This window comes from Elephantulus edwardii, unplaced genomic scaffold (genome assembly GCF_000299155.1).
Source record: "Elephantulus edwardii isolate Elephantulus edwardi_28Jun2011 unplaced genomic scaffold, EleEdw1.0 scaffold00132, whole genome shotgun sequence".
NCBI classification, from domain to species: domain Eukaryota; kingdom Metazoa; phylum Chordata; class Mammalia; order Macroscelidea; family Macroscelididae; genus Elephantulus; species Elephantulus edwardii.
The window spans coordinates 8,437,019-8,464,439 of NW_006399882.1; the positions used below are offsets into that span (position 1 = coordinate 8,437,019).

General features: G+C 52.4%; 2 protein-coding genes across 2 annotated transcripts; one reads left to right on the plus strand and one right to left on the minus strand.

Annotated features, from left to right (window-relative positions):
- Nucleotides 1-1,233: 1,233 nt before the first annotated feature.
- ZNF598 (zinc finger protein 598) lies at nt 1,234-10,940 on the minus strand. The gene is made up of 12 exons (XM_006893874.1): nt 10,719-10,940; nt 6,610-6,722; nt 6,096-6,225; nt 5,133-5,344; nt 4,574-4,791; nt 3,965-4,082; nt 3,472-3,647; nt 3,248-3,332; nt 2,395-3,128; nt 1,906-2,044; nt 1,669-1,822; nt 1,234-1,587 (listed from the first exon to the last, which is right to left on the minus strand). Exons 1-12 carry the CDS (start codon nt 10,938-10,940, stop codon nt 1,234-1,236), a joined length of 2,655 nt encoding a protein of 884 aa, XP_006893936.1.
- NPW (neuropeptide W) lies at nt 10,939-19,804 on the plus strand. Its single transcript, XM_006893875.1, has 3 exons — nt 10,939-11,066; nt 19,236-19,291; nt 19,344-19,804. The coding sequence occupies exons 1-3, from the start codon at nt 10,939-10,941 to the stop codon at nt 19,802-19,804; spliced, it is 645 nt and encodes a 214-aa protein (XP_006893937.1).
- Nucleotides 19,805-27,421: the final 7,617 nt, after the last annotated feature.

Below are 27,421 nucleotides of genomic sequence, written 5' to 3' on the forward strand. Positions count from 1 at the left end.
GAGCAAAGATCATGGTACAGCTAGTCCCACAATTACTTTCCCAGTTCACATAGAAGCTATGTTTATTCCAGACTAGAGTCGGTGGCGGAGCGGGTTAGGCTGCATTAAAAAAGATAAGCAGTTTAAGTCTACCATGGGAAACAGAACAGCTTCCCTCCAATAAAGATTTTCAACCTCAGAAACCCAACGGAGGGTCCTGTGAGCCGGAATTATCTCAAGGGTAGCTGAGTTAGTTGAGTGTGCAACTGCTATATGAACATGTTTGATGTATTGAAAAAATGATCACAATGGAAGAGATAGAGACAGAGTGAGCACCTGCTGTTGGGAAGAAGGCCATACACTGGCTCGATGCAGGGTCCCCACAAACTTTCAATGTGTATACCTAACAGAGAATGATGAGGTAAGGTTGTACTTGGACACCCCAGGGTACAGATCTTCATCTCCAGATGCTTAGACCTATGTCCTTTGCCAGGAAGGCACTGAAGCCCTTGAAGAACAATGATCAAATGCGTGGCTGGTAGTTCAAACTCACCAGTATCTCAGTTTTTCTGGAGAAAGGTGGTAGTTTATTCCCAAAGATATACAGCTGTGAGAACCTCCTGTGTCCAAAAGGTCACCGAACTGGCACTGATTCACTAGCAGCAAGTTCAGGTTTGGAAAGCTTAAAGTTTTTCCAGGATGTCCATTCCTGGAAGGCCTCTTCCTGTGAGCTGCCCCAGAGGGGGCACAGTTAACACTGGAGCTGAAGCGCCCCACAACAGAGAAGCTAGGACCCAGCTGAATAGTGTATTGAAAAATAAATTTATTTTTTTATAAGATAAACTGTCTTATAAAAGATCAGAGGCAATTTGAGATGCCAGATTCAGCTTTTTTCAAAAAACATTTGATTTCAAGTAGTACAATTTTACGCCTGCTTTTAGTCCTGAATGCTCTCAAACGGTGGAACAGCCAACTGTTACACAACACGCTGAACATAAGGTCCTGACCCCCGGGAACCCACAGCATCTGCTCTAGGGGGCTGCAGTCCACAACTCAGGAAGGCTCGGCTGGGCCTGCTGGGGCTCGCACTCACATCCCACACCTTGCCATCAAGAGAATCCAAACCAACAATTCCACTGAGACAGGGAGCCCCGGGGTACTCCTGCCTGGCCATATGCTGGTGAGCCAGCGGCCTCTCTGGTGGCCCAGCAGGGCCAAGAGGACGGCGAGCAGAGGCTCACAGTGTGGCAGCAGCTACGTGATGACCCTTGTGATGGCCTGCAGGGAGGGGAAGTCGTCATCCTGGGCAGTATGCAGTGCCTGGTGACTGCTGAGGTCACCCTGGGCTAGCACCTGGTGGCAGGTGGGGCACACACAGCAGTCTAGGCCTGCAGTGGGCGTGCTGGCTTGCCACACGCTCTTCTTGCTCTTCTTGGACTTGGCCCCCAGGGGCCTCTCATGGCTGCGGAAGTCTGCATGTGCCAAGAGCAGCTCCTGCTGCTTTGCTGTGTCAGGGAGGAGCACCAGTAACTCCTTGAAGATCTTCTGGAAGCTCTCTCCAAGCAGGTCCCGGCAGCTCTTGTAGTACTGGGCCGCAGAGATGATGCCCTGCCAGCAGAGCATGACATCACACTTTGCCCCAGGGTTCCCAGGTCAAGTGGCTGAGCCCCCACCTCCCACACCCCTGACCTGTCTGAACTCCCCCGAGTGACTCTTAAACTTCTGGAAGCGAGCCTCGTCGCTCTGCAGGAAGTCTTTGATGGACTGGATCAGCTGCAGGTTCCTCTCCCGGAAGTTCTCAGGGACCAGGTAGACCTGGGACGGGGAGGGCATTGGCCTGGGCCTGGTCAAGAGAATGTAGTGGCTTAGCACTTAGGGTGGCCTGAGGTAGGGGAACCCTTGGCCAGGTAACCCATTCACACTTACACTTTCGTGGTGGTGCTAGGTACACTGGCTGGCTGGGAGCCAGGCAGGAGGCTGGAGAAACCAGGGGGTGGTTTGCTCACAGGGGGGGCCAGCCCCGGTGGGGGTGGAGCACCCTTTGGCAGCACTACAGTGTTAAACCCTGTGGGAGATGGCAGAGTGAGATCCTGGACATGATCCTGGCTGGCTTGGGGCTGCCAGGTTCGAAAATCAGCATGCAGGTCATGTATCCTACTGAGCCACCTCGTTAACCCCACGAGGGCCGATCCTCCTGCCCATAGCTGCCCCCAAGCCAAAGCTGCTGGGGACATGAGTTAGCATACAGGCATGGCTCCCCGCGTCAGCCTGATTCTGAGCTCTCACCTAAACCCTCAGTGCTCCCACCAACAAGGATTACAAGTCAAGGAGACAGCTGTAGAGCAACTGGGGGTGCGTAGGGCTGCTCACCTGCCCTGCCTATGTATGGGGACACCTCTTTCCTAGCACACATACCTGGGGGTGGCAGCATCCTGGGCGGGCAGGGGCTGAGTGCTGGGAAGTCCTCCTGGGATGCAGGGCAAGGCAGGGGCCCTGGTGGCCGAGGGAGCCCAGGGGGCTCCTTAGGGGCAATATGTGGCATGCCCACCTCCTCCACATGTCCATTGAGAAGGCCAGTGGCTGACACCTCGACTCTGCTGGCAGGATGCTGCTGAACCCCAGGTGGCCCAACTTTGTCTGGTGCCTTTGGGATACGTTCAGGGGATTGAGGTGATGTGGCCCGGGGCTTTTCAGAACCGACTTTCTTCTTCCGGCCACCTTTGGTAACGGTGTGGGAGGACAGCACCAGCAGGGAGGGAGCAGGGGCCGCAGCAGGTGAGCTGTGCTGCTCAGGCAGGGTCACCTCCTGCTCCTCAGTGGGGGCCTGCCCACCCTTCCGGCCGCCTTTGCCACTCCCCTTTCCAGACTTCCTGGCAGACAAGCCTGCTCTGGCAACCTGGGTCCCTGATGCAGGCTGGGCCACCTTCTTGCTGCTGTTCCAGGCAGAAATGATACTGGTAGAGACAGCACTGAACCGAGACCCTGAGGACACCAAGGCAGGGAAGTCCTCTTCCTGGAAGGCACCCCTGGCCCTGGTGGGAACAGGATATGCCAGTGCCAGCCCCACAGGGCCAGTGGCAGTCAACGCCTGGCCGGAGGACAAGCTGGGGAAGTCCTCGTCCTTGAGCTTCGGCAAGGGTGGCAGGGAGCTAAGGGGGTGGGGTGAGCCATCAGCAGCTGCAGACCTCCTGCCCCCTACCCAGCTCCACCCCCACCCCCTACACAAACAGAAAAAGAAACATATGTCCATAGCAAACACAACACAAACCTTGAAGGTGGGACCACTGTGGCTTGGCCTGAGGCAGAGAAAGCCTCTTGGCTCATGGGACCATTGGATGATGCTTCCTTGGTGCCTATGGGAGAAGAAACCTCTGATTACTGGCCAGGGTCAGGGTAGAACATGACTCCACCCTCAGGCCCAGGAAGCTGGCCCTCACCAGGTGGGGCTATGGCTTGGATGCCCTGCAGGTCAGAGCCCAAGAGGCCACTCACCTGGGCCTTCACAGTGGTCTCGAAGTGGGCGCCATGCACTTTGGGGCTCCTCGAATACCCTACCTCCTGTCTCTTCCTTAGCATCGTCGTGGTCCTCGTTCCTACGCTTCTCTTCCTGCTGCTGTGTGGCCACCGAGGCCTGAATGGCTGCTGCCACATCCCGGTCCTCTTCTTCTCTGGGGTTGGGGATGCTTTTGTTGGGTTCAGTGGCTCACCCCCAATCCGGCTGGCTAAGGGGACAGCCTGGGCCATGGCTGGCACCTTCATGGCTCACCTCACACACCTACCCTGCCAGGAGGTACTTCTCACCCACCCAAACCCTATAGGCTGCCCAGGTTTTTAGGAAGTGTCCTGCCATCTCCGAAGATGAGCATGTTCCAAAGCCAGGCCAGGTGCCCTGAACCCCTGCCTGTACCCAGCCCAGCTGCCAGCCTCATTCATAGCCTTAGAGCACCAATGCTGGGAGAAGGTCAGCAGCAAGAAGGCCTCCCACCTCTTGTACCTCCAGCTTCCGTGGCGGCTCTGCTGGGCTCCACGTGCTCCGGCTCGGCCTGGGCGGCCCTGGCGGTTGTATCTGTCCACCTCCTCATAATCCTCACCACTAATGACACCTGTGGCCAGCATAGGTCATTTACCACCGGGACCAAAGGAAGCAGGCCTCCAGGGCTGGCCTGCCTCCCTACAGAGTAGAAACCACTAGCACTCAGCTCAGGGCCCCCGACCAGGCTTGCATATAGGGTGAACCCATGGGACTCGGCTCAGAGACCCCGACCAGGTCTACATGTGGGGTGAACCCATGAGACTCAGCTCAGAGCTCCCCAACCAGTGTGCATGTAGGATGAACCCATGGGACGCAGATAAGAGGCCTCCAACCAACTGTGCACATGGAATGAACCCGTGGGACTCAGCTCAGAGCCATGGCCACATCTGCACATGGGGTGATCCCATGGTACTCGAATCAGGACCCCTGGCCATGTCTGCACACACTGGGTACTCAATGTTTCCTGACCTGGGAAGGAACCATGGGGACTCAAGAGCCTAGCCCAGCTAGAACAGAGGCCATGAGGTGTGTCACATGTGCAAGGGCAGGCCAGTTGCTCACCCTCGCCCCGGCGCTGGTGACGAGGGGCATAGCTGAACTGCAGGTCGATGTGGCGGTTCTGCCGGGCCTCCGCACGGCTGCGGCTGTGGCAGGCAGTGCGGTGGGCCTTGAGGTCAATTTCTGTACGGAAGGCATGGGTGAACTGCTCTGTGCTGCAGCGGCCCTCCTCACACAGGAAGTGCTTCTCCCGGAAGTGCTCGCGCAGGTAAGTATAGTCACTGTGGGCAGGTAGGCAGGGGTCAATTGGATGCTCGCCACAGGGGTTAGCATCATGGGGGTTAAGAGTCAATGAGGTACTTGTCACAGGGGTAAGGGTCAGTGGGTGTGCTTGCCAAGGCAGTAGGGGTCACCATAGGATAGGCAGGTGGTTACATGCCTCCACCCTGGACCATCCTGATAATCAGGTGGAGCAAGAGCCCTAGTGTTCAGTCCTGGATGCTCACACACTCTCTCACACACTCACTCTCTCTTTCTCTCTCTCTCTCTCTCTCTCTCACACACACACACACACACACCCCTACCCCCACCCCCCGCAGTGGCCCTGCCTCCCGGTCCCCACCTGTAGTAATCCTGGGCACCCTCGGTGTCACAGAAGTGGCAGAAGTAGTGGTCGCGACGCAAGTGCTTGAGAAGCTCATCATTGTCCAGATAGCGCTCATCACAGAACTTGCAGAGCGGGTGGCCACGGTGCGACGTGTCATCTGGGTCCCCCTGCATGCGGTGGCGGGCCAGGTCCTTGCGCGAGTACCACTTGCGCTCATGGGTGAAGATCTGCAGGGAGGAGTAGGCTCGGGACAAGCTCCTGGTGCGTGGTGGGTGGCAGAGGGGGCTAGGATGGCAAGTAACCCTGAGGCCCCCACACCAGTCAGGCCATGTGCTCTGGGTGCTGTCAGCCACATGGGAGAGCTCAGAATGGGGGCCCTCACAACAGGATGTGTGATGGGAAATGGGCTGCTGTGGGAGCTAGCCTCCTCTGCTGCCCAATTCCAAGGTCATCTTGGATCCTCCCCGTCAGAGACCTGCCACAGCCTGCCTCCCTCACCCAGAGGCCAAAGCCTCCCACAAACACACCACTGCCGGAGTTTTCTCTGGGGTGAGAAGCAAGGATACACAGCCTACCAAGTGGTACTATGACGCCAGGAAATGAGCCCACCACCACTTTTCCACCCCAGATGGGGCTGGAAGCCAAGATAGAGTCCACTACCACCTCCCCTACTCAGGGCTGTCCCTGGGCTGAGTACTGAGAACACTAGGCACCACCACAGCCTACCACCCAGGCGCTGAGTCAGGAAGCAATGATATAGGGTAACCATCACCACCTCCCTGGACCCTGGGCCAGAAGCAGGGGACACAGGGTCACCACAAGCCCCAGGAAGGTTCCATAACCTCGTCGATCTGCCCAGCAGCCAGTTCTGGTCCAACCATTCCACCTCTCTCGTCCCTGGGATAAGGCCACACCCTCGCCCTGTACCCACCACCAGGAATGAGAATGTCTACCCCCCAGGACTCGAGGCTCACTCACCTTGAGGTGCTTGAGACAAAGCTTGCAGCAGAAGAGCTCGTGCTGCCTGCGCATGTGCTGCTCCAGGTCCCCAAAAAGCCCAAAGGGTGGCAGCGCTGGGCAACGTGGGCACTCGTGCTGCAGCAGCTGCCTGGGGACATGGGACCCCATCAGCCTGCAGTTGTCAGCACCAAGCTTCCATCTCAGAATCGGACCCCGGGGCTGCGCAGGGCTTGAGAGAGCACCCGCCAGGACCAGGGGTCAGAACAGTGAGGGCCTGGGGACTGCAGCCTGGAGCTGTGGCAGCAGGGCACCGAAAGGTGCTCTCTGGATATGCTATGCCCCACAACAGGCTCTCCCAGCTCATCCATGTCACCTTCCTGTCGCCTCACTGACAGACAAGGACACTGACCTGAGAAGGGTAGAAAGCCACAACCCCCCAACCCCCCAGCTCACCATTCAGCCTTGTCCCCTACCTGGCCTAAGAGGACACAAGTGGTACCCACCCATGGGAGGCCAAGGGCATCCTCCTCACCTATACAATGCAAACACTTTTCCATCGGCAAAGTAGATGTCGTATTTCTTCTCGTGCTGCAGCTGGTGAAGGGGGATGGTGGCAAAGGCCGGGAGCTTCTTCCCGAAGACCACCTGGGCGGGAGGCGAGGGGACGATGAGCGGGGACGTGGAGGCTGAGCAGGAAGGTGGCTGTCATTGCGAGAGTGAGGGAGGACTGGAGCTGGGACCTCTAGACCGGGCCTCCTATCCTCAGCCCAGCGGACCTGGAGACTTTGGGGCAAACAGACACAATGCCCAGCCTCACCACCAGGGGGTGGCCAGGCCATGTCCCAAGGTGGCCCTAGGGGCCTGCTGTAGCCTGGACTGGAGCTAGCACCTGGAGGTGATGGGTCTGAGCAAGGGGGCTCTGCCTAATCACTGTCTCAGAGTTACTCTGCACTCGCTCAGATCCAGGCAGGCCCCAGCAGCCCTGTTAGGTGAAATACAAGTTCAAGGCCCTCACATCTATGGGACAGTGACTGGGAGCCTAAGAATTCTGTCTAGAGCAGGCAGGCCACTGTGCAGGCTTCTAAACCAGCACCCTAACCCTAAACAAAGGTCTTCTTGGGTGTCTTAGCATACTAGGACTCATATTAGGGCACTGCACGACAGACAAATGCTCTCGGGAGACCATCCAGAAGCCCTCTGTCTAGTTCTCATGCCCTCCCTCAACTTTCTGCCCAAAGGAAAGAGCTGTTTATAGGCCTTGGTGCTGGCCCCAGCTCACATCCCAGGGTTCTACAGCATCCACAGGGTAGGGTGCCCTAACCCTCTTGCAGGAGCTCTGGGTGAGGTCCCACTGGTTAGCCCTGTTCTCCTGACCCCTTACCAGTACCTCAAGGGGCCAACCCTCCCAGCCCACTTGGCTGCTGCTTCCTCTTCTTCAGTCCCAGGTCTGGCTCTCTGTCCCACACCCCCATTCCACTGTTCCCCCAGCCTAGTCAGTTTGGAGGCTGCACAAGCACATATGGGGTACAGCTCTGGAAACCACTGAGTCAGAAGGACCAGGACTCGCCAGGGAGAGCCAGGACTGTGCTTGGGACACTTGGGGAGCACCCTCTTCTGATGCCTTTGGGAAAAGTATCCTAGTAACCAAGGACAAAGGGTAAACCCAGCCATGTTCACAGCGTAGGTGGGTCTAGATAAGTAGCCCCCATAAGCCTGCCTTCTCCGTTACCGTCACGCCTGGTGAGGCTGGAGGGGTGAATGTCAGTCTCTGCCCACTCCGTCCACTATGCCCAGTGAACACATCACAGGCCCAGTCCAGTGAAACCCCACTCCCTTCAAGCCAATTCCAACTCTCAGTGACTCTGTAGGGCAGAGCTGAACTGCCTTGTACATAGGGTTTCCAAGGCTACAAATCTTTATAGAGGAAAACTGCTGTCCTTCTCTTGTTGAATGGTGGGTTTGAATCACTGATCTTTTTGTTAACAACCAATGGTTACTCCCTGTGCCACCAGGGCCCCTTCCTCGATATATTTTCCAACAGAAGTTGACACTCCTCAGAGTTACTACTGGCCAATGTGCATGGCCGCCAGGTGCCCCTCCTGACTTCCTTTCTTCCTGCCCCCCAGCCCCGCAAGAAGATCAGCCCTCTGGGTGGGTGACCTCTGCCTGGTCCTGCCTTTGACAGGCCCACAGTGCCTTCTGAGCAGAGACCCACCACTGCTCCTGGTAGGCCAAGCCCAGGAACTGTGCAGCACTAGCCACACCCCACCTCCAGAAGCCACACAGGCAGCAGGCTTGAGGCCCGTGCTAGCCAGACGACTTGGGGCCTGTGTCAGTCAGCCATCAGCAGACAAATATGCAGGGGGCACTCCCTAGGCTGCCAAAAGCCTGCAGCCTGGCGACTCAGTGCAGAGGAGTGCCCATCCCCAGAGGAATCTGCACCTAAGCCTCTGGTCAGACCTGAGTCACTAATGGTGCCTGTTCCCTTTGCCAGCAGCCACCAGGTCCTGGACACTGCTCCCATTCCACCCTCAAAGGCAAAAGAGAGTAATAATCGAGTGAAAGAATTGGGGTGAGAATAACTGGAGTAAAGACAGGCACGTGAGGTAGACAGGGACATAAGGATGAAGTGGGACACCATGGGGTGAGTCAGAGCTCGAGGGAAGGTGCTCTAGGGGACAGAATAACTCTCAGAGAGTTCAGGCACTGGGAGCAAGATGGGGCAGGACTGAGGGTGCTTTAGGAAGCCAGTTCCTGCTTAGGGGTATGATGGGACATCCACTTCTTTGCCTATGAAATGGACTAAAATTGCAAGGAGGCGGGGGAATTCCAGGCACCCCTACCAATTTAGACACATGGCATTTCAGGTGGTAGCCCAATGAGGCCCCAAGATCCCACCACCATCTGTGGGAGAAACACCCCAGAGAAGAGGAACCAGTGCTAGTGCCTCTGCTCCACCAGAGCACTGCCAAGCGAGTAAGATGGACCAGACTCTAGCTGGTCTTGCATGCTACAAGGTGTTCATTCCCAGCCACCCTTCAGGCCTACTAGGGCCAGGATGTCCTGAACTGACTACCTTCAAAGCTCAACCTCTGCCCCACAGCATCCTGGCCCACATCCCTCCCAGTTTACACCAGGACCTAATCTGCTAGGCAAAGCATACATAGTGGGGCAGGAGCTTGTTGTGTCAGGACAGAGCCAAACAGTGCACTTAACAACACAAAAGGCAAGTGAATGCGCTATCTGGAGAGTGGGCTGGAGAGCAGGGGGGCAGACTTCCTGGCCTGCCCTCCTTAGGCCAAGCAACTTAGGGCAGGCCTAGGAGGAGGCCCAGGCTCTGGAGTACTGGTGCCAAGCCACGCCCCAGCCAGCTCACTGTCCACTCCTCGGCCAGTTCATACCCACACCCCCTTGCCACATAGCTCTGGAGGAGGGGCCCACGGGAGGTGACAGAGGCTGGTGACACACAGGTGAGTGTACAGGGCAAGACTGACCCATAAAGACCTCCATGGTGCCCCTAAATTTGTGGAACAAAATTACAGATATACAAATGTGGATGCTTGGTAAGCTCCCACAAAGTGTGGGGGGTGCTTCTGAGTAAACCACAAGCCCATTCTGCCCATGTGTGGAGCCCCTCCACCTCAATCCAAGCTGGCAGCAATTTGAGTCCTTTGTCCCCTGGGCACAGTGTAGATGCCCAGGAAGAAGTTAAGAATTCACAGCATACTTTGTTTTTAAACAGAGGAGAGCGCAAACACAGTTCCCACATTTGGGAAACCACTGGGGTCAGCACAACCCGATTGCAACGGATAAGCCTCACCCTAGGAAAACCACCTTCTGATCTTTAAGCTACTTTTTGAGCAAGGAGCAGCCTTCTCTGTCTTCCAGGAAGAGAAAGGCAGACACCCCGGCAGATATTATTGGTGATGCTTCCCATGAACCATCCAGGATTTCAAAACACTGGGACAAACAGATCTCTAAGTACCACAAAGTGAGGAATTCGGACGTGGTGTCCAGAGCCAGCAGCTGGCATCATCTCTGGGAGGGTGCAAGAGACACTCCCTGTTGCCCTCTGACCCGCCCAGGGCTTAAAAGTCCCAATAGTATGCTGATCGACACCCTCCCAGCACCAAAGACCAAAGCCTCTGCCAACTGCCACCTGCTCTGATGGGGACGTCTGAGAGTCACCCTTGCTTAACACAGGAACAGCTAGTCTGAGGAGTTGGCTCGGGGTCACCCAGTGGGTCCCAGGAACAAGCGGGAGCTCCTTCCAGGGCGGAATGTCTCAGGCGCTTCTCCGTCGTCCTGCACCCTCCCCCCTCCACCCCAAAAGTCCCCAAAGAAAAGAGTTGCTTGGATCTGCCACTTCCTGTGGCCAGGCAAGAATTCCCAGGGCGGAGAGGGACGGTCCCCAGGCTCTGTGCCCAAAACCACCACTCCCTCATCTCAGTTCAGCCACCTCCAACCGCCTTGTCCCAGTGTCTGGCCTCCGCCCTGGAGGGCCCTGCCAGGCCTCCGATTTGGAAGCCGGGGCCACCTAAGCCCGTGGCCGGACATTAGGAAGACAGAGTCCCCTTCCGGTTGTCCCGTCACCGCGCCCCCTGTGCCCTCCTGGCGCCGCGGCCGCGCGACTCGCCTCACCTGGCGCAGTTCCTCGCGGCACACAGCGCAGTAGCGCTGCTCGCACAGCACCCGCATCTTGGTGGAACAGCGGTAGCACACCGGGTGGTCGCAGCGGCCCAGCGCGGTGGCCTCTAGATCGCCGCAGCACAGCACGCAACTCCCGCCGCCCCGTTCGGGCGCCGCCACCGCTTCCAGGACCCCGCGCTGCCCCTCAGCGCCCGCCGTTGCCGCCGCCGCCATGACCAGGTTCCAACTACCTCCGAGCCGGCGCGGCGAGGCGCAGCACCGTCTGACTTCCGGCGGGTCCGCCCCTTCCTCGTACGTCACCGCACCGCCCAACACACGCCCCGCCCACCGGAAGTACACGTAACTGCTTTTCCGTCAACGAGATACTGGCTAGAGCGGCGAGGGCGCTTTGATTGCTAGGTGTTATGTACCTTGGTCCTCTCGCTCGGTGGTCTCGGTAGTCTTCCAAGACTTCAACCCACGACTTTAGGAGCGGAAATTGTCCGATGAACTTCTATAGTCCCAATTAGATTTACATTTTTGGATACACAAGCCTTGATGTCTCAAATATTGCAAAGACTTTGATCTGAGGGGCCCAGTGCGCAGTGATCAAAGCGCTGCTAGCTGAAAATGGGCATTTTGAACCCATCGCTCTGGGGGAGAAAGTTGTAGAAGTCCTCTTCTGTCAAGATTGTTGTTAAGTGCCATCGAGTCATAGGCGACTCATAGTGACCCTATGAAAGACCTGAACATTTGTGTAACTTTCATCCTTTCTCCAGGCTCATAGGGTTTCCGGAGGCAAGCTATTTCGGAAGTGGATGCCACTCCTACGTCCAAACTTATTTTAATTGGGGAGCTCCACCAAACACTGTCCACCACGGACAGTGTCAACAGTGTTCAGCATCACAGCAATCACGCACGAGGGCTATACAACCTAAAGGAATGTTTGACCAAAATCAGTTAAAAACAGCCTCAAAAACCTTATGGGGGCTCAGTCTTACAGGGTTGGAATCCACTTCATGGGTAACTCAAATAACTCATTGCCATCAAGTAGGAGGACGGTATGCATGCGTGACGCTATAGTGAGTTTTCTGGAGAGTGTAGACCTCACCTAGTAGAAATTACCTCTCTCTGTCTCTGTCTGTCTCTCTGTCTCTCTCTCAACGATTGGTAGATTAGAAACTCCAGGGAGATCCTTTGGGTTAGCAGCACATCTCCCTAGGGTTTAAGCCTCCATAGCTCCCTCACAGTGGGTGCTTTTAGGGTTTAGCATTTGGTAGGAAATCACACAATAAGTATAGTCATACTTAAGAGATACTGCAGGCTTGGCTCCAGGTCACAGGAATAGGGAATAATTAACTGGGATTAAGTAAATCACAAGAATTTTTTTGTTTCCCAGTGTATATAAAGGTTTGAAGCCACTAGCTAGCTGCTCAGAGGGAGAAAGATTGTCTCAGTCGGTGCAATTAACAGCCTCTGAAAAGCAACTGGAGAGTCAGCTAAGCCTGTTCCAATTTGGCAGCACATAACAACAGTGCATATTAAAGTTATGTTTATGTTACATTGCTTCCTGTTGAATTATCTTGATGCACATGATTCCTGATTTTAAACCATGCAGTATTCCCGTTTTTCTGTTCAAATGACTGCTTCTTGGTCTATGTACAAGTGCCACATGAGCACAATTAAGTGTTCAAGCATTCCCATTCTTCGTAATTTTGTTGTTGTTAGTTGCCGTTGAGTATGAATAGCGACCCTATGAACAAAAGACCTGAACCCTGTTTTATGCTGTGCCATCCTTACACTTCCTGACAACATACCCAATGTATGTGAGATGAAGCTTCATCATTCTTGCCTCCAAAGAACACTCCAGCTGTACTCTCTCTCCAAGACATATCTTTTCTCCTGGCTGTCATGGGATGTTCAGTGCTCTTCTCCAACACCACAGCTCAAAGGTATTAATTCTTTTTCTGTCATCCTTATTCATTGTCCAGCTCTCAGATGCATAGCTAGTAACTGGAAATCTTCATAATATCCTTAATTTGCTAATATCCATATAGTCAAACACACTAAGGACATCACAGCCAATGTCAGATGAATCTTGGCTGAAAACAGAGTGTCAGAGGAATGTCTGTGTGTTTCATTGACTATACAAAGGCATTTGACCATGTGGACCACAACAAATTGTGGCTAACCTTGAGAAGAACAGGAATCCCAGAACACCTGATTGTGATCATGTGAAACCTATACTTGGACCAGGAAGCAGTTGTCAGAACAGAGCAAGGGAACACTGCATGGTTCAAAGTCAGGAAAGGAGTGCATCAGGGATATATCCTGCCTCTATACCAAGAAATGGACCTGTGGCTATGGTTTGGTCCGTTGCAATTGGTTGCATTCTTCTAACTTTAAATCAGGGAGCTGGTATCTTTTTTATTAGTATTGTGTGTGTGTGTGTGTGTGTGTGTGTGTACCGTAAAATCGGATCTGATTGCCCCTCCTTCTCTGCAAAGCATCTGGTGGAGCTGGTATCTTAGTGACAAAATTGCTTGGCACAGTTTTCCGATGGTCTTCAGTTTGCTGAAGATCCCTCCCAGTGCCTTCAACCCATTTATTTTCCTTACCTTTTGGAGACTATCACCCATAGGATTAGAAATTGGTCATAGGAGTTAACAAATGAGCTGTAGTTCAAAAAGGATTTTGAAAGACCAAGTTGCCATCTATTTTTAAAATCATAGGTGGGACAACTCTGGCTAAATAGGCTATGGGAAGAGAAAAGATAACACATTTATTTATTCACATTTGGGTTGGATTTGTGATCAGAATAAATGTCTAAAATCTTAAAAAGAAAATACAATGATTGCTTAGAAGATAAAGGACCAAAGGACAACTAGCAGTGATGCATGACCACCATTTCCTTGGGGACTTCACCTGGGTTTATGTGTTCTGCTAGTCAAACAAACAAAACTCCTGCTCTCTCTTTTAAGACAAGTTGTAGAGTTCTATTTTTCATCCTTGAATTCTCTAATTAATGCAAAGTAAATTTAAACTGCATCTTTGGCACTCTGGTGGTGGTGGCCTAGTGGTAAGAAACTGTGCTGCAATGCCAAAGGCACACAGTTCCACCAGCTGTTCGGGAGAAGGAAGGACAATCTCTTCTCATGCTATTTATGGTCTCTGAAAACCCGCTGGAGGGTCAGATAATGAGTAGTGCATTAAATCAGATGAGGGGAAGAACTGTCTGAAAGGAATTTATAAGTAGGAATTATATGTATGACAACAATCTGGAACAACAGGTGCATTGCAGCGAGTGCTGGGGGAGGGGTAAGAAGAGGGGGGAAGAAAAAGTGCAACAATGAGAAAAAAATGAAAAAAGAACATTTTTGGTGGTTTTTTTTAATTGTATTATTTTTATGTGTACCATCAAATCAGATCTGACTGGTACAGGAGGAGATTGCTCCCTCCTTCTCCAGCAGAGCATCTGGTAGATTTGAACCACATACCTCTGGGATTGCAGTGCAGTGTCTTGCCACCAGGCCACCAGAGCTCCCTTTGTGTTTGTTTTTTTTTAAAGTCATACCCAGCAACAATATCAAAGATCAACAGAGCAGCAAACAACAAATACAATGGAATACTATGCAGCACTAAAATGTTTAGGCACTATATGTAGGACAATGGTCTAGAAGAAGAGGTATGGTACAGAGGACAGGGAAGGGGGAGGGGGGAGGGAAGGAGGTAATTGTGCAACAATGAATGACTTTCTTTAAAAAAAGTAAGTTCACTCTGGGAGGGGAAAGGGAGAGGGAGGGAGGAAAATGTAAAAAATGGATGAATGAAAATTAACTTTTCTGTAAACTTTTGTTAAAATCACAATTAAAATAAAAATAAAAAATACAATCATGAGCAAGTTGTTGCTGTTGTTGTGTGCCATAGAGTGGATTCCAGCTTTTAGTAGCCGTGTAGGATACAGTAGAGCGCCCCCATGAGGTTTCCAAGGTTGTAAATCTATCCTGAACCCAACTCCTTCATATTTCTCCGCTTGTGGGTGGGACCTGCGGACCTCCAGGCTCGACCTTTAACCACCATGTCCCAGGGATCCTCACCTATGTGGTGGATAGTAGTAGCATGCTGTTGTTAGTCAATTGCTTAAGAGGTTTTTAAGGCTATAAATCTTTACGGAAACCAACTGCCACATCTGTCTTTCCCTGAGAGGCTGATGGGTTTGAATCCTGAACCTTTCAGTAGCCAATGCTTCAAACACTGCCTTAAAGCGTGGACCACACACTCTACCAATTTATCCATTTTCATACTGATAGGATTTCCCTTTCTAAAGAAAGATGTCCTGGTAGCACAGCGGATTGAGCATTGTGTTGCTAACCAAAAGTTGGTGGTCGGAGCTTCCCTAAAGACTTACAGCCGGGCAACTCTACGGGGCAGCACCATTCCATCCTCCAAGGTCACTGAGTGGAAATGACATGGAGGGCGGTGGGGTTTGGGAAAGAAGGTTGGCATATACCTCCAGGGGGCGGCCTCGACCTGGCTGCCACTACCTTCTCTGGGACTCCAAGGGCGCCCCATTCTGCTTAGCTGAGAGGAGGGAGGCCTCCTAGGGGACGGAAGAGTGGTGTTGTGTGTGCCTATGTGTGTTTACAAAGCAGCCATCCTTCCGGCTCTTGCCTGAGTCGTGCTGCGCTGCCCGCCCACCTTGTACTCCAGGCAGCTCTTCAAGCAGAGGGGTCCTTGGGGAGCCCCGTGGAGACCGCTGTTCGGGAAGCCCCGGGTCCCTGGGGTCCTCCAAGCCACTCCAAGCACCCAGCGGTTTCCCTTCCCACAGTTCCACGCCTGTGACTCAACCTGTCTATCCAGGCATTTTTGACTGGTGTGGAGAGAGAGTGGTGGTGGGTGGACCTGGAGCTGGCCAGTCACCCAAACAAGCTGCAAGAACAATAGGAATCGCATAGCCACTATATTGTTCAGCAATTCAACTCAACTAATTGTCTTAAAATACAAATCGATTCGTAGCTAACACAGAAGCAGGTTTTCAGAGACCGTCTTTTCCCCTCAGAGCAGCTGCTGGATTAAAATTTTACATTTTTGGGTTGGCAGGGAAATACCCTACCCGGAGGGCACCAGAGCTCCCTTGTTGTTGCTGTTTTCCCTTCAGTCAAAATTGACCCCCAGTTGGCTTCCTCAGAGGCAGTAAATAGCAAGGGAGAAGTTGTTGTTGTTATGTGCCGTCGAGTATGGTTTGCAACTCATAGCGAGCCTATGTACAGCAGCCCTAATCCTGTGGAGCAGCTGGTGAATTTGGACCTCATGTCTTTGGGAATGGCAGTGTAGCTCCTTGCCACTAGGCCACTAAAGTGTCCTTGATGTTGCTGTTAGGGTCCCTCTGCTCACAGGGACCCCATGCCGGAAAGAATGAAATCCTGCCACGTCCTGCACTATCTTCACCTCACTGTCAGCCATGTACCAGTTTATCTCACTGAGGGTCTTCCTCTCTTTCCCTGACCCTCTACTTTGCCCAGCATGACATCTTTCTCCACAAACTGACCCTTCCTCACAACATGACCAAAGTGAGAAGAGTTTTACCACTTTCACTGCTAGGAGAACAAACAGGTTTGTCCTGGAGAGGGTAAAGCCGGATGCTCCTTGGAGTCAAGGATTCTGAAGCTTCGTCTGACATACTTTGGGCATGTTGCAAGGAGGGACTGGTCCCTGGAGAGGGACATCATGTTTGGGAGAGTGGAGGGACGGTGCAGGAGAGGAAGAACCTCGATGAGATGGATTGATTCTGAGAGTGGAGTGGTGGGAATGAGTGCGTTTGAGACAGCGAGGTTGGCACAGGGTACAGCAGCACTTAGGGCTCTTGTACATAGGGTCGCTGTGAGTCACAAGCAACTCGATGGCAGACAACAACAACAACTTCCTAGGAGCATTCTGGCTGCACTTCTTTCAAGACCAATTTGTTTGTTATTTTGGCAGTACATGGTATATTAAAATATTCTTTTCTGACACTACAAATCAAAAGCATAGGACTATTATGAGCATCCCCATCTTACAGATGAGAAAATGGAGGCAGAGGTTGAGGTGCTTGCCTCTTCCCTATATCCACTTCCATCAAACATGAGACAGATTTGAACCCAGCTCCTGGGACTCTAACTGAAGGGAGTGGAGGGAGTAGAGGTTTCTGTGGAAAACTGTGCTGTGACTGGGGCCTGAATTGGCTTTCAGTCCTCCCTCCAGGTTACCCACCAGGGCTTCTTAGTCAATTCTCTCCAGGTCCCAGCATTCAGGTAGGTAAAGCAGATTCAATTATAGTCACATCTCTTGGAGTTGTTAGGTGGTAAAAATAAGATGTTCCTCAATGATCTTTTAAAGATTTTTTTAAAAGTATGCTTGTCCCAAGTTGTAGTATTTCCTATTGGTTCATATGTATATATATATGTTGTTATTGTTGATTGCCTTCAAGTGGAGCATGACTCATAGTGACCCTATGAACAAAAAGCCTGAAACTTTTCTATAACTATCGACATTTCTCAAAGTTCATAGAGTTTCTGGAGGCATGTTGTTTAGGAAGTGGATATGTATATGTGTTTGGAAGCAGGAGTGGCATCCACTTCCTAAACAATATGTCTCTGGACACTGTATGAACTTTGAGAAATAATGAATGTTATAGAAAGGCTTCAGGTCTTTTGTTCATAGGATTGCTATGAGTCGTGCTCGACTCAAAGGCAATAGATAACAACATGTATATGTATATGTATATGTATATGTATATGTATATGTATATGTATATGTATATGTATATGTATATGTATGTATATGTACATATATATGAAAGATAGACAATGAATAAAGAAGACTGAAAAGGAATTGATGACTTTGAATTGTAGTGTTGGGGAAGACCAGAGACTGCTAGAAGAACATGAACAAATCTGTGTTGGAAGAAATGAAGTCAGAATGCTCTTTAGTGACAAGGATGGAGAAATTTCATTTCACATACTTCAGACATTTCAGTAGGAGAGGCTAATCCTTGGACTAAAGCATCATGCTTGGAAAAGTAGACACAACTCAAATGTATAGCCTCAATCTGGAACCAACTCATAGCTGACCTTCCACTGGGTTTCTGAGACAGTATATTCCACAGGAAGAGTTTGCTCCATTTTTATCCCTCAGAGCAGTTTGTGGATTCTAACCACAAGAAAGGCTAAGACCTTTGAGTTAGTGTTGCAATCCTACAGACTATACCACCAGAGCACCCCAGGAAAACTAGAGAGTCATCAAAAAAGAGGAAGACCCTCAACTAGATGGATTGCCTTTGTGACTGCAACAATTGGCGTAAGCACAGTGGAAAGCATGAATATAAAGCAGGATTAGGCAGGGTTTCCATCTGCTGGGCATGCAGTTGCTGAGTTGTAGTCTAGTCTACAGCATCTAAAGACAACATGGTGATCTGGAACAAAATCACTGGTGCCAGGTACCTAGAAGGTGCACCATGTGTAGTTGCTGACATTGGCACAGGGGATGATCTGCCCTGGACTGGAACACAGGTAGGAATGAGTCTGGCCCTGTCCTCTGGGAATGAGTTGTTGTTTTTGGGCTGGCACAAGAAAGAATACTTTGAGGGATTGCTCAGAGGAGGGCTTTTTAGGTGAGATCTTTAAGGATGAATAGAAGTTTGTCAACTTGAGAAGACAATGTTGTAGGCACATGAGACATTGTTGTTACTCGGTGCCATCAAGATCATTCTAATTCATAGAGACCCTATGTACAAAAGAAAATCCTGCCTGATCCTGTACCAACCTCACAATCTCTGTTGTGCTTGAGCCATTGTTTCAGCCACCTAAGGATGCTAAGGATCTTCCTCTTTTTCTCAGATTCTTTATTTTATCAAGCATGAAGTGTTTTTCCAGGGACTGGCGGCTTCTGATTCTCCAGCTGCATCATCGTTAATGTAGATTCTACTTTGAGGAGGCAGCTCTTTCCCAGTGGACAAAATCATGAGTTGTTTAGTAAGGGTTGAGGGAGGGAGGATAGAGATTTGAGAATACCTGGAGTACTGGGGGAGGAGAAGGACCAGAGAGGAGGCTGGGCTGAAGGTGGTCAGGTTTTACCTGTCCCGCCAGGGCTGGACATGTGCGGCTGGGCTGGGTCTTTACTCTGAAAGTTGAGGTATTTGGATATAATGTGGTCAGCCTTGTGATTTCCACGCATCTATGTGGCTGCAGCTGGGAAATGGGTTGGTGGGGAGAGACCAGGGATGAGGAAAGGACAGGAAGGGGTGTTGCGGATGTGATAGGACTGTGCACAGTGAAGAGACTTTCACCCAAAGGGTCTGGGCCAGCCCTGACCTCTTCCCGCAGTGGGGGTGGGTGGCTAAGTATACTCTTCACCATCCTTGGAGGAGGGAGGCAAAGTGGCCTAGAGGGGGAGTAGAAGCCCCCCTCCCCCAGTTGAGTCCCCAGACCGGTTCCAGCTAGAGCCCACTCAGGAATTCACCGGGAATCTCTCATCCCTCATCCTGTGGAGCAGGTACCGCGGGGGCGTCTGGGGCGGGGCCCCAGAGCACTTACAGCGGCCTCGCTTGGGTGCGACGCTTGTCTCTAGCCCACCTCCTCCACCGCGCTGCTGCTGGTCCAGACCCCGATTCCACGTGCGCCCAGATCCAGGGCAGTCAATTGCAAGACTGTCCAGCAGGCGCCATGGACGTGAACGCTCTGGTGCCGGGGGCCCTTTGGGGTCGGCATTTGTTGCTGCTGTTATTGCTCTTGGCGGCGCCCACTGACGCCTGGTATAAGCACGCGGGGAGTCCCCGCTACCACACGGTGGGCCGCGCCGCCGGCCTGCTCATGGGGCTGCGCCGCGCGCCCTCCCTCTGGCGCCGCGCTCTGCTTCCGCCCGCCGGGCCCGGAGCCTGGGATACCGTCGCTCTGGGGGCTCCTGGCCTGGGAAGACCTCAGGGTTCCTCTGCCACGGATGCTCTCCTGCAGCTGCCCTCGAGGGTGCCGGAGCAGGAAGAGGCTGCCCACAAGGGCACTCAGGCAGAGCTTCCCAAGCGTGTGCCCTGGAACGCGCGAGACCCGGACCCGGATCTGCGGTAGGATCCTCACCCCAGGACCTCAGAGGCTCTCTCCAGGTATGTGGGGAGAACAGGGGACAGCGCACAGCCATGCTCCCTCCAGGCACTCTGTCCTTTCCAACGACTAGATGGAGAAATTCCTTCCGCTGGAATTTCTATCCTTCCAGTTTGGGGGCGGGCAGGGGGAGCGCACGGCCCCCTCCCCACCTTTTTTGCATTGTTCTTTCTAGAACCTTCTGAGAGACGTCGCCCTCCCAACCAATGTCTGCCTGCGTCTCACCCTGAGGTCGCCCTGAGCGCAGCCCCCGACTGCAGCGCCCTGGCTCCTGTTCTCGGAGAAGTCGCTGCGACCTCCAGGGTGCGCAGTTCCTTCCAGGTCCCCCCTCTCCTCAATAAACCCGGCTTGGTTCCCTTACCCCTGCGTCCGACCCTTTTCTCCGCGCTGTGCTCTCTGCCCTCTAGCCCCGGGGCACAAACAGCCGCTCACACGCCCTGGCAAATGTCAGGAGCTCTTTTGCTGGCCAAGACTAGCCCCCGCCCAGCCGCCAGCATCCGTGTCCTCAGGACATAAAAAGATACAGAGATACAAAGGGAGAGGGACAGAGACGGCTGCCAGAAACTGGGTTCCTCTGCCAGCTCTGTCCCTGCTCAGGGTGCGGGACCCAAGCCAGGTAGCAGGGCCTCGGGGAAGAGGAAGCCCCACGTGGAGAGTGTTGCTGTCCGTCACCTGTTGAAGTGTGCCCAAACCAAACTCACTGCCATCAAGTGGACAGCGACCCTGTAGGACCGAGTAGCACTGCCCCGTTGGCCTTCCCCAGGCTGTACATCATCTGAGCCACTTCTGGTGGGTTCTAGCCACCATCTTTTGATTAGTAGTTGCATGCTTTAACCGCTACGCTACCAGAGCTCTTCACTGAAGCCTAGAAGAGGGGGAAAGTCAGGACTCAGATCCTCGCCTCACTCACAGTTCCCGATGTCCCTCAACTCTGACCTCAGACCGTGGCAGCTCACCCAGCCTTCCCCTGCACTCATTTCACATCTGGCCCTCGGTGAACCCTTTCCCTCTCACCACCCCTCATCCACCACGCTCTGCTCCCAGGAATGGAGCCTCCCCAGCCTGAAGCGCGTTTCCTCAGACACTCCTTCTTCTTACCCCCTTTTTAATACCCTCCTCGCCGAGTGGGGGGAGGCCTCTGCTCCAGCCCCCCTCCAGCGACCTGAGCCCTCCACACGTCAACGTCTGGCTTCTGACTTTACCCGACTCTCCTGGACTTTTCCACATCTGGGATCACTGTGCCCAGATTTCAAGTACCCCAGCTCAGAGAGGTCAGTGCCAGATCCGAGGTGGGGGACAGAGTAGATTGGGGGCCCATGATACCCTGTATACCCTCCCTTGAAACCACATTCCCCACTGGGGGCTGGACGATGCAATTCTTCTCAGTGCCGGCAAGCGGCACTGCGCGACAGTTGATCACCCGACCAGAGCCTGCGCTGGGAAGGGCTGGGGCGGGCTGCTGCTTTCTGCCTTTCCTCTGGTTTTGATCCTGGATACATCCCTTCTTTCTCTTCCTTTCACCTATTAATCTCCTACTGTGGTGTGCCCCTCCTCCCCAATGCTCCAATTTCGGACTCTAACAATCACCCCGGGCTCTAGCGTAGTCAGAAGGAGACCTTAAGTGAAGTCGGCTTATCCTTGCGAGGCCATTAATGTCCATCAGGGCCGCAGCGCTGGCCGGGAAGCTCAGGCATCGGCGATGGCTTCCCGAGGTGGAGGATGGTTGCAGCTTCCAGACAAGAGCCCCCTAGCCTGCGAGAAGCGACAATGTCAAGTCCAATAGTGGGACAACCTTTACTGCAGGTGGATCCTCCCAAAACCAGAGGATGTGACAAGGATGGCCGCCGCCTAGGCCTCTTATCACCCTTGACCTGGCTCTCTTCTGCCCTGCTGATAGTCTGCAGAGTTGGACCACACTTGAATCCCCCACTACACACACCCCAGAACACACACATACACACTCACCCAGAACACACACACACACACACACACACACACACACACACAAACACACTCACTCACTGCCATGCTGTGACCTCCAATTACAGCAACCTTGTAGGACAGAGTAGAGAGCCCTCAGGGTTTCTGAGGCTGTAAATAAGTGACTGCCTCATCTTTCTCTTATGGAGTACCCTGTGCCCTCTGGAATTCCAATCATAGACTTTGGTTGTCAGTCATATGCTTTAACCACTGCACTATCGAGGCACTTTTTTACACCCCACCCCCAAAACCAGCTGAGGGAACTCTCGTGGCTGAGTGGTAAGGGGCTGCCCTGTCAACCCAACGGCAGTGGATTGGAATCCATCAGCTGCTGCTCAAGGAAAAGATGGGCACTCTCCTCCCATGTGGTTTAATGCCTCTGAAAACCTGCTGCAGGGTCAACTTTGAGTTCACAGCAACAACCAGACCTGGCTAAGTAAAATCCACTCTTTCAGGACCTCAGATAACAATGAGCTGCTCCCCAGCCGCCTTCCTGTCCCAGCTTAGCAACCCCAAGCAGCTACGGCTTCTGCCTCAGAACAACATGACAGTCTGCTTAAATAAGTTTGTGGAGCATTGCAATCAGGGAAATGTCCACTGTCACAGAGCAAAAATGGCTCCGCTGCTGGACAAAACACGAACACAAATACACACCTAGGCTACAGCCTTATATTGCTGGATCAAGAACTAACGGTCACTAAATTCCTAACTAGCTGAAAAACTATCAGGGGAGCTAATAGTAGACATCTAGAAGGGAAGATTTGGCAGCAATAGGACCATAACACAGAATCAGATTATGTGACTGGTCAAAGGTACTTGCTACTTCATTGATTACAGGATGGTCCTGGGGCAAAAGTGACCAGACAAGTTTTTCTTGGAATCTGTTAGTAAATGGACTTCCTCATTCATACCTGTTTTTTGAGGGGTCTGTTATACAGATGCGTTGATAACTAGAGCCATATCTGAAGATGCTTTGGGGCATGCCATCTAATCTTGTTTGACTATAATGAAATCGGTGCTGATAACACTGAACTGAACAGAGATCAGAAAAAAAGGAATGCTGTCCTTGGGGTAGATGGGCAGGTCAGCATCAGGGTTAGGAGGTTTACCAATGGGCAAGGCAGCTTCTAAAAATCCAACATGGTTTCCAGACTCATGCCAAGGCTTTCAAATGGAGAGAAGACTGTGCTTTTCGACTGCTCTGTTCACACACAGGGAGCTCTGGTGGCCTCGTCCATGGCAAGTTGCTCTACTAACCCAAAGACCACATCTCTCTAGTGGGTCGAGTCCACCAGCAGCTCCAAGGGAGAAAGAGAGGCAATTTCTCCTGTGTGACTCACAGCTTGGAAACCCAGAAGAGGGTCAGCTATGAATCACATCCAATTTGACAGCAACGAGAAAAAGATATTTTCACATACTTTGGGCAGGCTACCAGGAAGGACCTGACCCTGTTTTTCCCCCAGGATCCAGTCAATGTGAAGGAGGGAAACCCTCAGCGAGAAGAATTGACACAAAGACTACGACAATGGGCTAAAGCGTAGAAGAGGTTGCAAGGATGGTGCCTGACCAGGCAGGGTTTCGTCCTTGGGCTTGTTGTGACTTGGAGCTAACTCAAAGGCAACTAACAACTACAGTCACACACAAACCAAGTGCCTCTGATATTGAACTCTCCTACAGCCCTCAACACCAGACTTCACAGTCTAGAACTGTTCCCATCCTATGACTCCTGCTTCACAGAAAAATGCCTCTTGGTGCAGTGCTGATAGCTGGTCTCAGAGCCAGGCTGGAAATTTACCAAAGGCTGGTAGGTGGCCAGGGAGACAGGGGCTTGAGAGTGAGTAGACTTTTCCTACACTGCAACCTGTGGACTTCCCAACTTATTCTGTTCTCCTTTATCTATTCCTTTTTAATACCCCAAACCCTTAAAGGTCAAATCAATTCTGACTCATATCCACTTGGGAAGATAACAGAACTGTCTCCCTGGATTTCTAAGACTTTAACTTTGACCCCTATTGCCATAGTGTGTAATATGTCAGGCTGATGGTTTGAATCTACTAGCTGACCTGCCAGAGAGAGATGAATAGTCTTCCCGTGAAGATTTACAGTCTCAGAAATCTGATGGAGCGTCACTAGGAGCTGGAATCAATGCAGTCATCTTTTCTCCTTGGCACTTCTAGTCTGTGATATTCATTTCCATTATTCTTTCTACCATACCTTTTTTTCGGCATCAGGTCTTTAACCTCACGTGAATGCTGCCTGCCTATTTGACCACCACAACTCTGGTGTTTTAGTGGTATGGAGTTGAACTGCCAACCCAAGGGTTCGAATGTACCAGCTGCTGTGAAGGACAAGGAAGGGCAATCTCCTCCTGTGCTGTTTCCTGCCTCTGAAAACCTGCTGGAAGCTTAGCTATGAGTCACTCCCGACTGAAGGTTACGCAGCAGCAGCAACAACAACAACATTTTTTGGCTACAATTTCAGCCTTAGGGGTGAGTTTAGCTCCAGGTTCCACGAGTGACTATAGGTTATTTGTCTTGGGGATTCTCCCAGTCTCTGTAAGGCCCCTGACTCTATCCAAGATTTTCTGCTATTGTGATCCATTTTAGAGCAGTCAGGCACCACCCAGCTCCAGTGTGAGGGCCTGGAGGTTGAGGTTTACATGGTCTTTTACCTGATTAGTGGTCCTTTGGATTAATTGTTCCTTCTATAAATCTTCAATTTCCCCCCCACCTTTGTTCTGGACAGGGCGGCACCTATGGTTCTACCTTAAAGTGCAGCTCACAAGTCACTACTCAAATGGTGTCATCTTGGTGTGATCAGACTGCCTCATTTTTCTCCTTCAGAGCTGCTGGTGGGTGGAACTACCAAATGAGTGTTTTGAAAGTGGGGGCCCCTCCTATTCCTGTTCCTCTCTTTGGCATTCTTCTGGTTCGCTCTCCATATAGAAGCCTGGCCTTAGTCCTCACCCTCTTATCAAGCTGAAGGTGCTTTGTTATACCTTCCTGGGTACTTCCTCAGCTCACCACACCTAAGCCCCAAGCTGCTTGGGTTATTTGATAAGTCAGCCCTCTGTTCCTAACTACCTGCTGGACCACACAGCCCCAGGTATCCTTCCCTCTGTGACTCTCCTCCTTGTTACAGCCTCTGTCACAGGCCAGCAGGGCAGGTGGGGGAGTGTGGAGGATAGCTGAGTCTGGGGCTGCAGAAGGCCAGCGCTCTTCTTTCTGACCTACATAGTGACCCTGCAGAAGGGAGTAGAGCTGTCCCATGGGGTTCCTGAGGCTGTAAATCTTTATGAAAGCCACTGCCCCATCTGTCTCCCGTGGGGTGTCTGGAGGGTGGAGACTGCAACCTTCCCATTTGCAGCCCCTGCTTAACCATTGTACCACCAGGACTCCTGGTTTTTATGTCCAGTGGCATCCTGTAATTTGGGCTTCATTCTGGGAAAAAACCCAACAACCAAAAAAAACCCCAACAACAAAATAAAACCAAATCTACTGCCATTAAGTCAGTTCTGGCTTACAAAAAGGTGATGGCAGAATGTCACTTCTGCTTAGGGAGGGATCCCAAGGCTGTATGTGAAGTTTATGGAAGCTGAATGACACAACGTTCTCCTTCAGAGCATGTACAGGGAGGCACGGTTCAAACTGTGCTCAACCTCTACGCCAGAAGTCAGGCTACATCATAAGAGTACACTCTTTGGAAGTGAAAGGCTCCCCTGATGCTCTGACTCAGGGATCAAGTACTTCTACCGTCAAGCCCCTGCCCTGGGAGCAGCCCACCCATTACAGCTTCTGCCATCAGCATGGCTCTGCAGCTACCATCTGGCAGGTGCCAGGTGGTCGCAGTTGTATCTGTTGGACCTCATGCATCCTCACAGATCCTGGGGAAGCAGTGTCAGGGTGGGCCCAGTAAGAACCAGTCATGGGCAGGCAGACTGCAGCCAGCCAGGCTGGAGCCGCTAGCAGCATCAGCCAGAACTGCAGAAGAGAGGATGAGGGAGCAGCTATATGGCCTAAGTGGCTTTTAGGGGCTAGCAGCTGGGGTGTGGACACCCAGGGGGCTGGAGCCCAGGAGGCTGCGCAGAGGCGGGCCTTATTCTCTGTTCCGGAGACAGCCGAGAAAGACACTAGGAAAAGGCGAGGAATCTGTTACACTGAGCCCACTGTTGCTGTCCCAATGGGGAACTGGCCAGGCTGGCTGTGCCTGACCCCTGGGAATCAGGTATGTATGTGCAAGACCCACAGGGCTGGGGAGGGATGTGATGCTGAGTCTGGGGCTTGCTTGGCTCCTACCTTCAATATGGCAAGAGAGATCTGAGGTCATGTGGACTGGTGACCTCCCAGGTCCACAGGGGACTCAGGCCTGGGTCTGGTTTGTTTGTGTACACTAGTTTGCTGCTGCATCAAATGATCCAACCTCCTAAGTTCATCCCAGGATAAAACACATTCGGGAAGGCATCCTCAAAAATTTAGACCAAATCCATGGTCATCAGGTTGACCTGGAGGACAGGAGAGAACTGCCCTGGGAATTTCAAAAGCTGTTAATCTTTATAGGAACAGACTTCCTTCTGTCTTAGAGCAGTTGTTGGATCCAAAGCGCTTCCCTTTTCATTACTAGCTGAGTTTTAAAACCCCTGCACCACCAGTGCTCCTGAGTCTCCAAAGAGGCATGGCCAGAGCAAGAATGATTGTCCATTGTGGTTGTTATTGTCTGGCTTGTGTAGGGAGCACTCCGTCTGGGGAAAGCATTGCTGGGCCAGTTTAGTTAGGAACAGTCCCTGCATGGGCTGATCCATGTCTGGATCCCAAGCACAGTGCATTCTAGGTAAGAAAAGAGTTGCACAGAATGCCAGGGCCCAGCTGGACAAGGTGGTGTCACCCTTCTATCCTTGTTCCAGTGACAACTGCAGAGTCACTGCTCCTGGCCTGGGCTTCCACCATGGCACAAACAAGGGGTCTTAGTGGAAGGAGGATACATGGGTTGTTTAAGTGATACACAGTGCAGATAGCACTCCCTGGGAGAGTATGGAGTACCCTGTCCTCTGACCCATGGAGATCAGGAGGAGCTTCAGCCAATGTTGTTAAATGTTAGGCTACCAACTTAAAGACCAGGTGTTCAAATCCACCAGCTCCTGCCTGGTAGAAAGATGAGGCAATCTCCTCCCGTAAAGATTTACACTCTTGGAAATGGAAGGTTGCGGTAAATAAGAACCCACTGGACTGCATGTGAGAGAGCTGGCCTCCTGGGCCCGGCAGGGAACGTGTGGACGCGTGGATGGATAAGAGACTGGGACAAGGCCCGGTGCTGGGGGAAGGGGTGATGGAGTGGACATGTGGATGCCCTTCTTTTTTATGCACTGGCTACTGTTAGGGAGTTTTGGTCCTGGAGACCCTCCCTCCGCCCCTGTCACCACCTCCAGAGCCTGCATGGGTGCCACACATACAGTAGGCACTCAAAAGTTTCTGGGATAAGGTGGCGCAGGCGCTGAAGGCAAGAGGGCAGCCAAGCGTGGGAGCAAGGAGCTGGGGGGCCTTAGCCCACCATGCGGAGGCCGCAGGCCCGGGTGGCCTGGGGGCGGGGGCCGAGGGCGGAGGGGCGGGG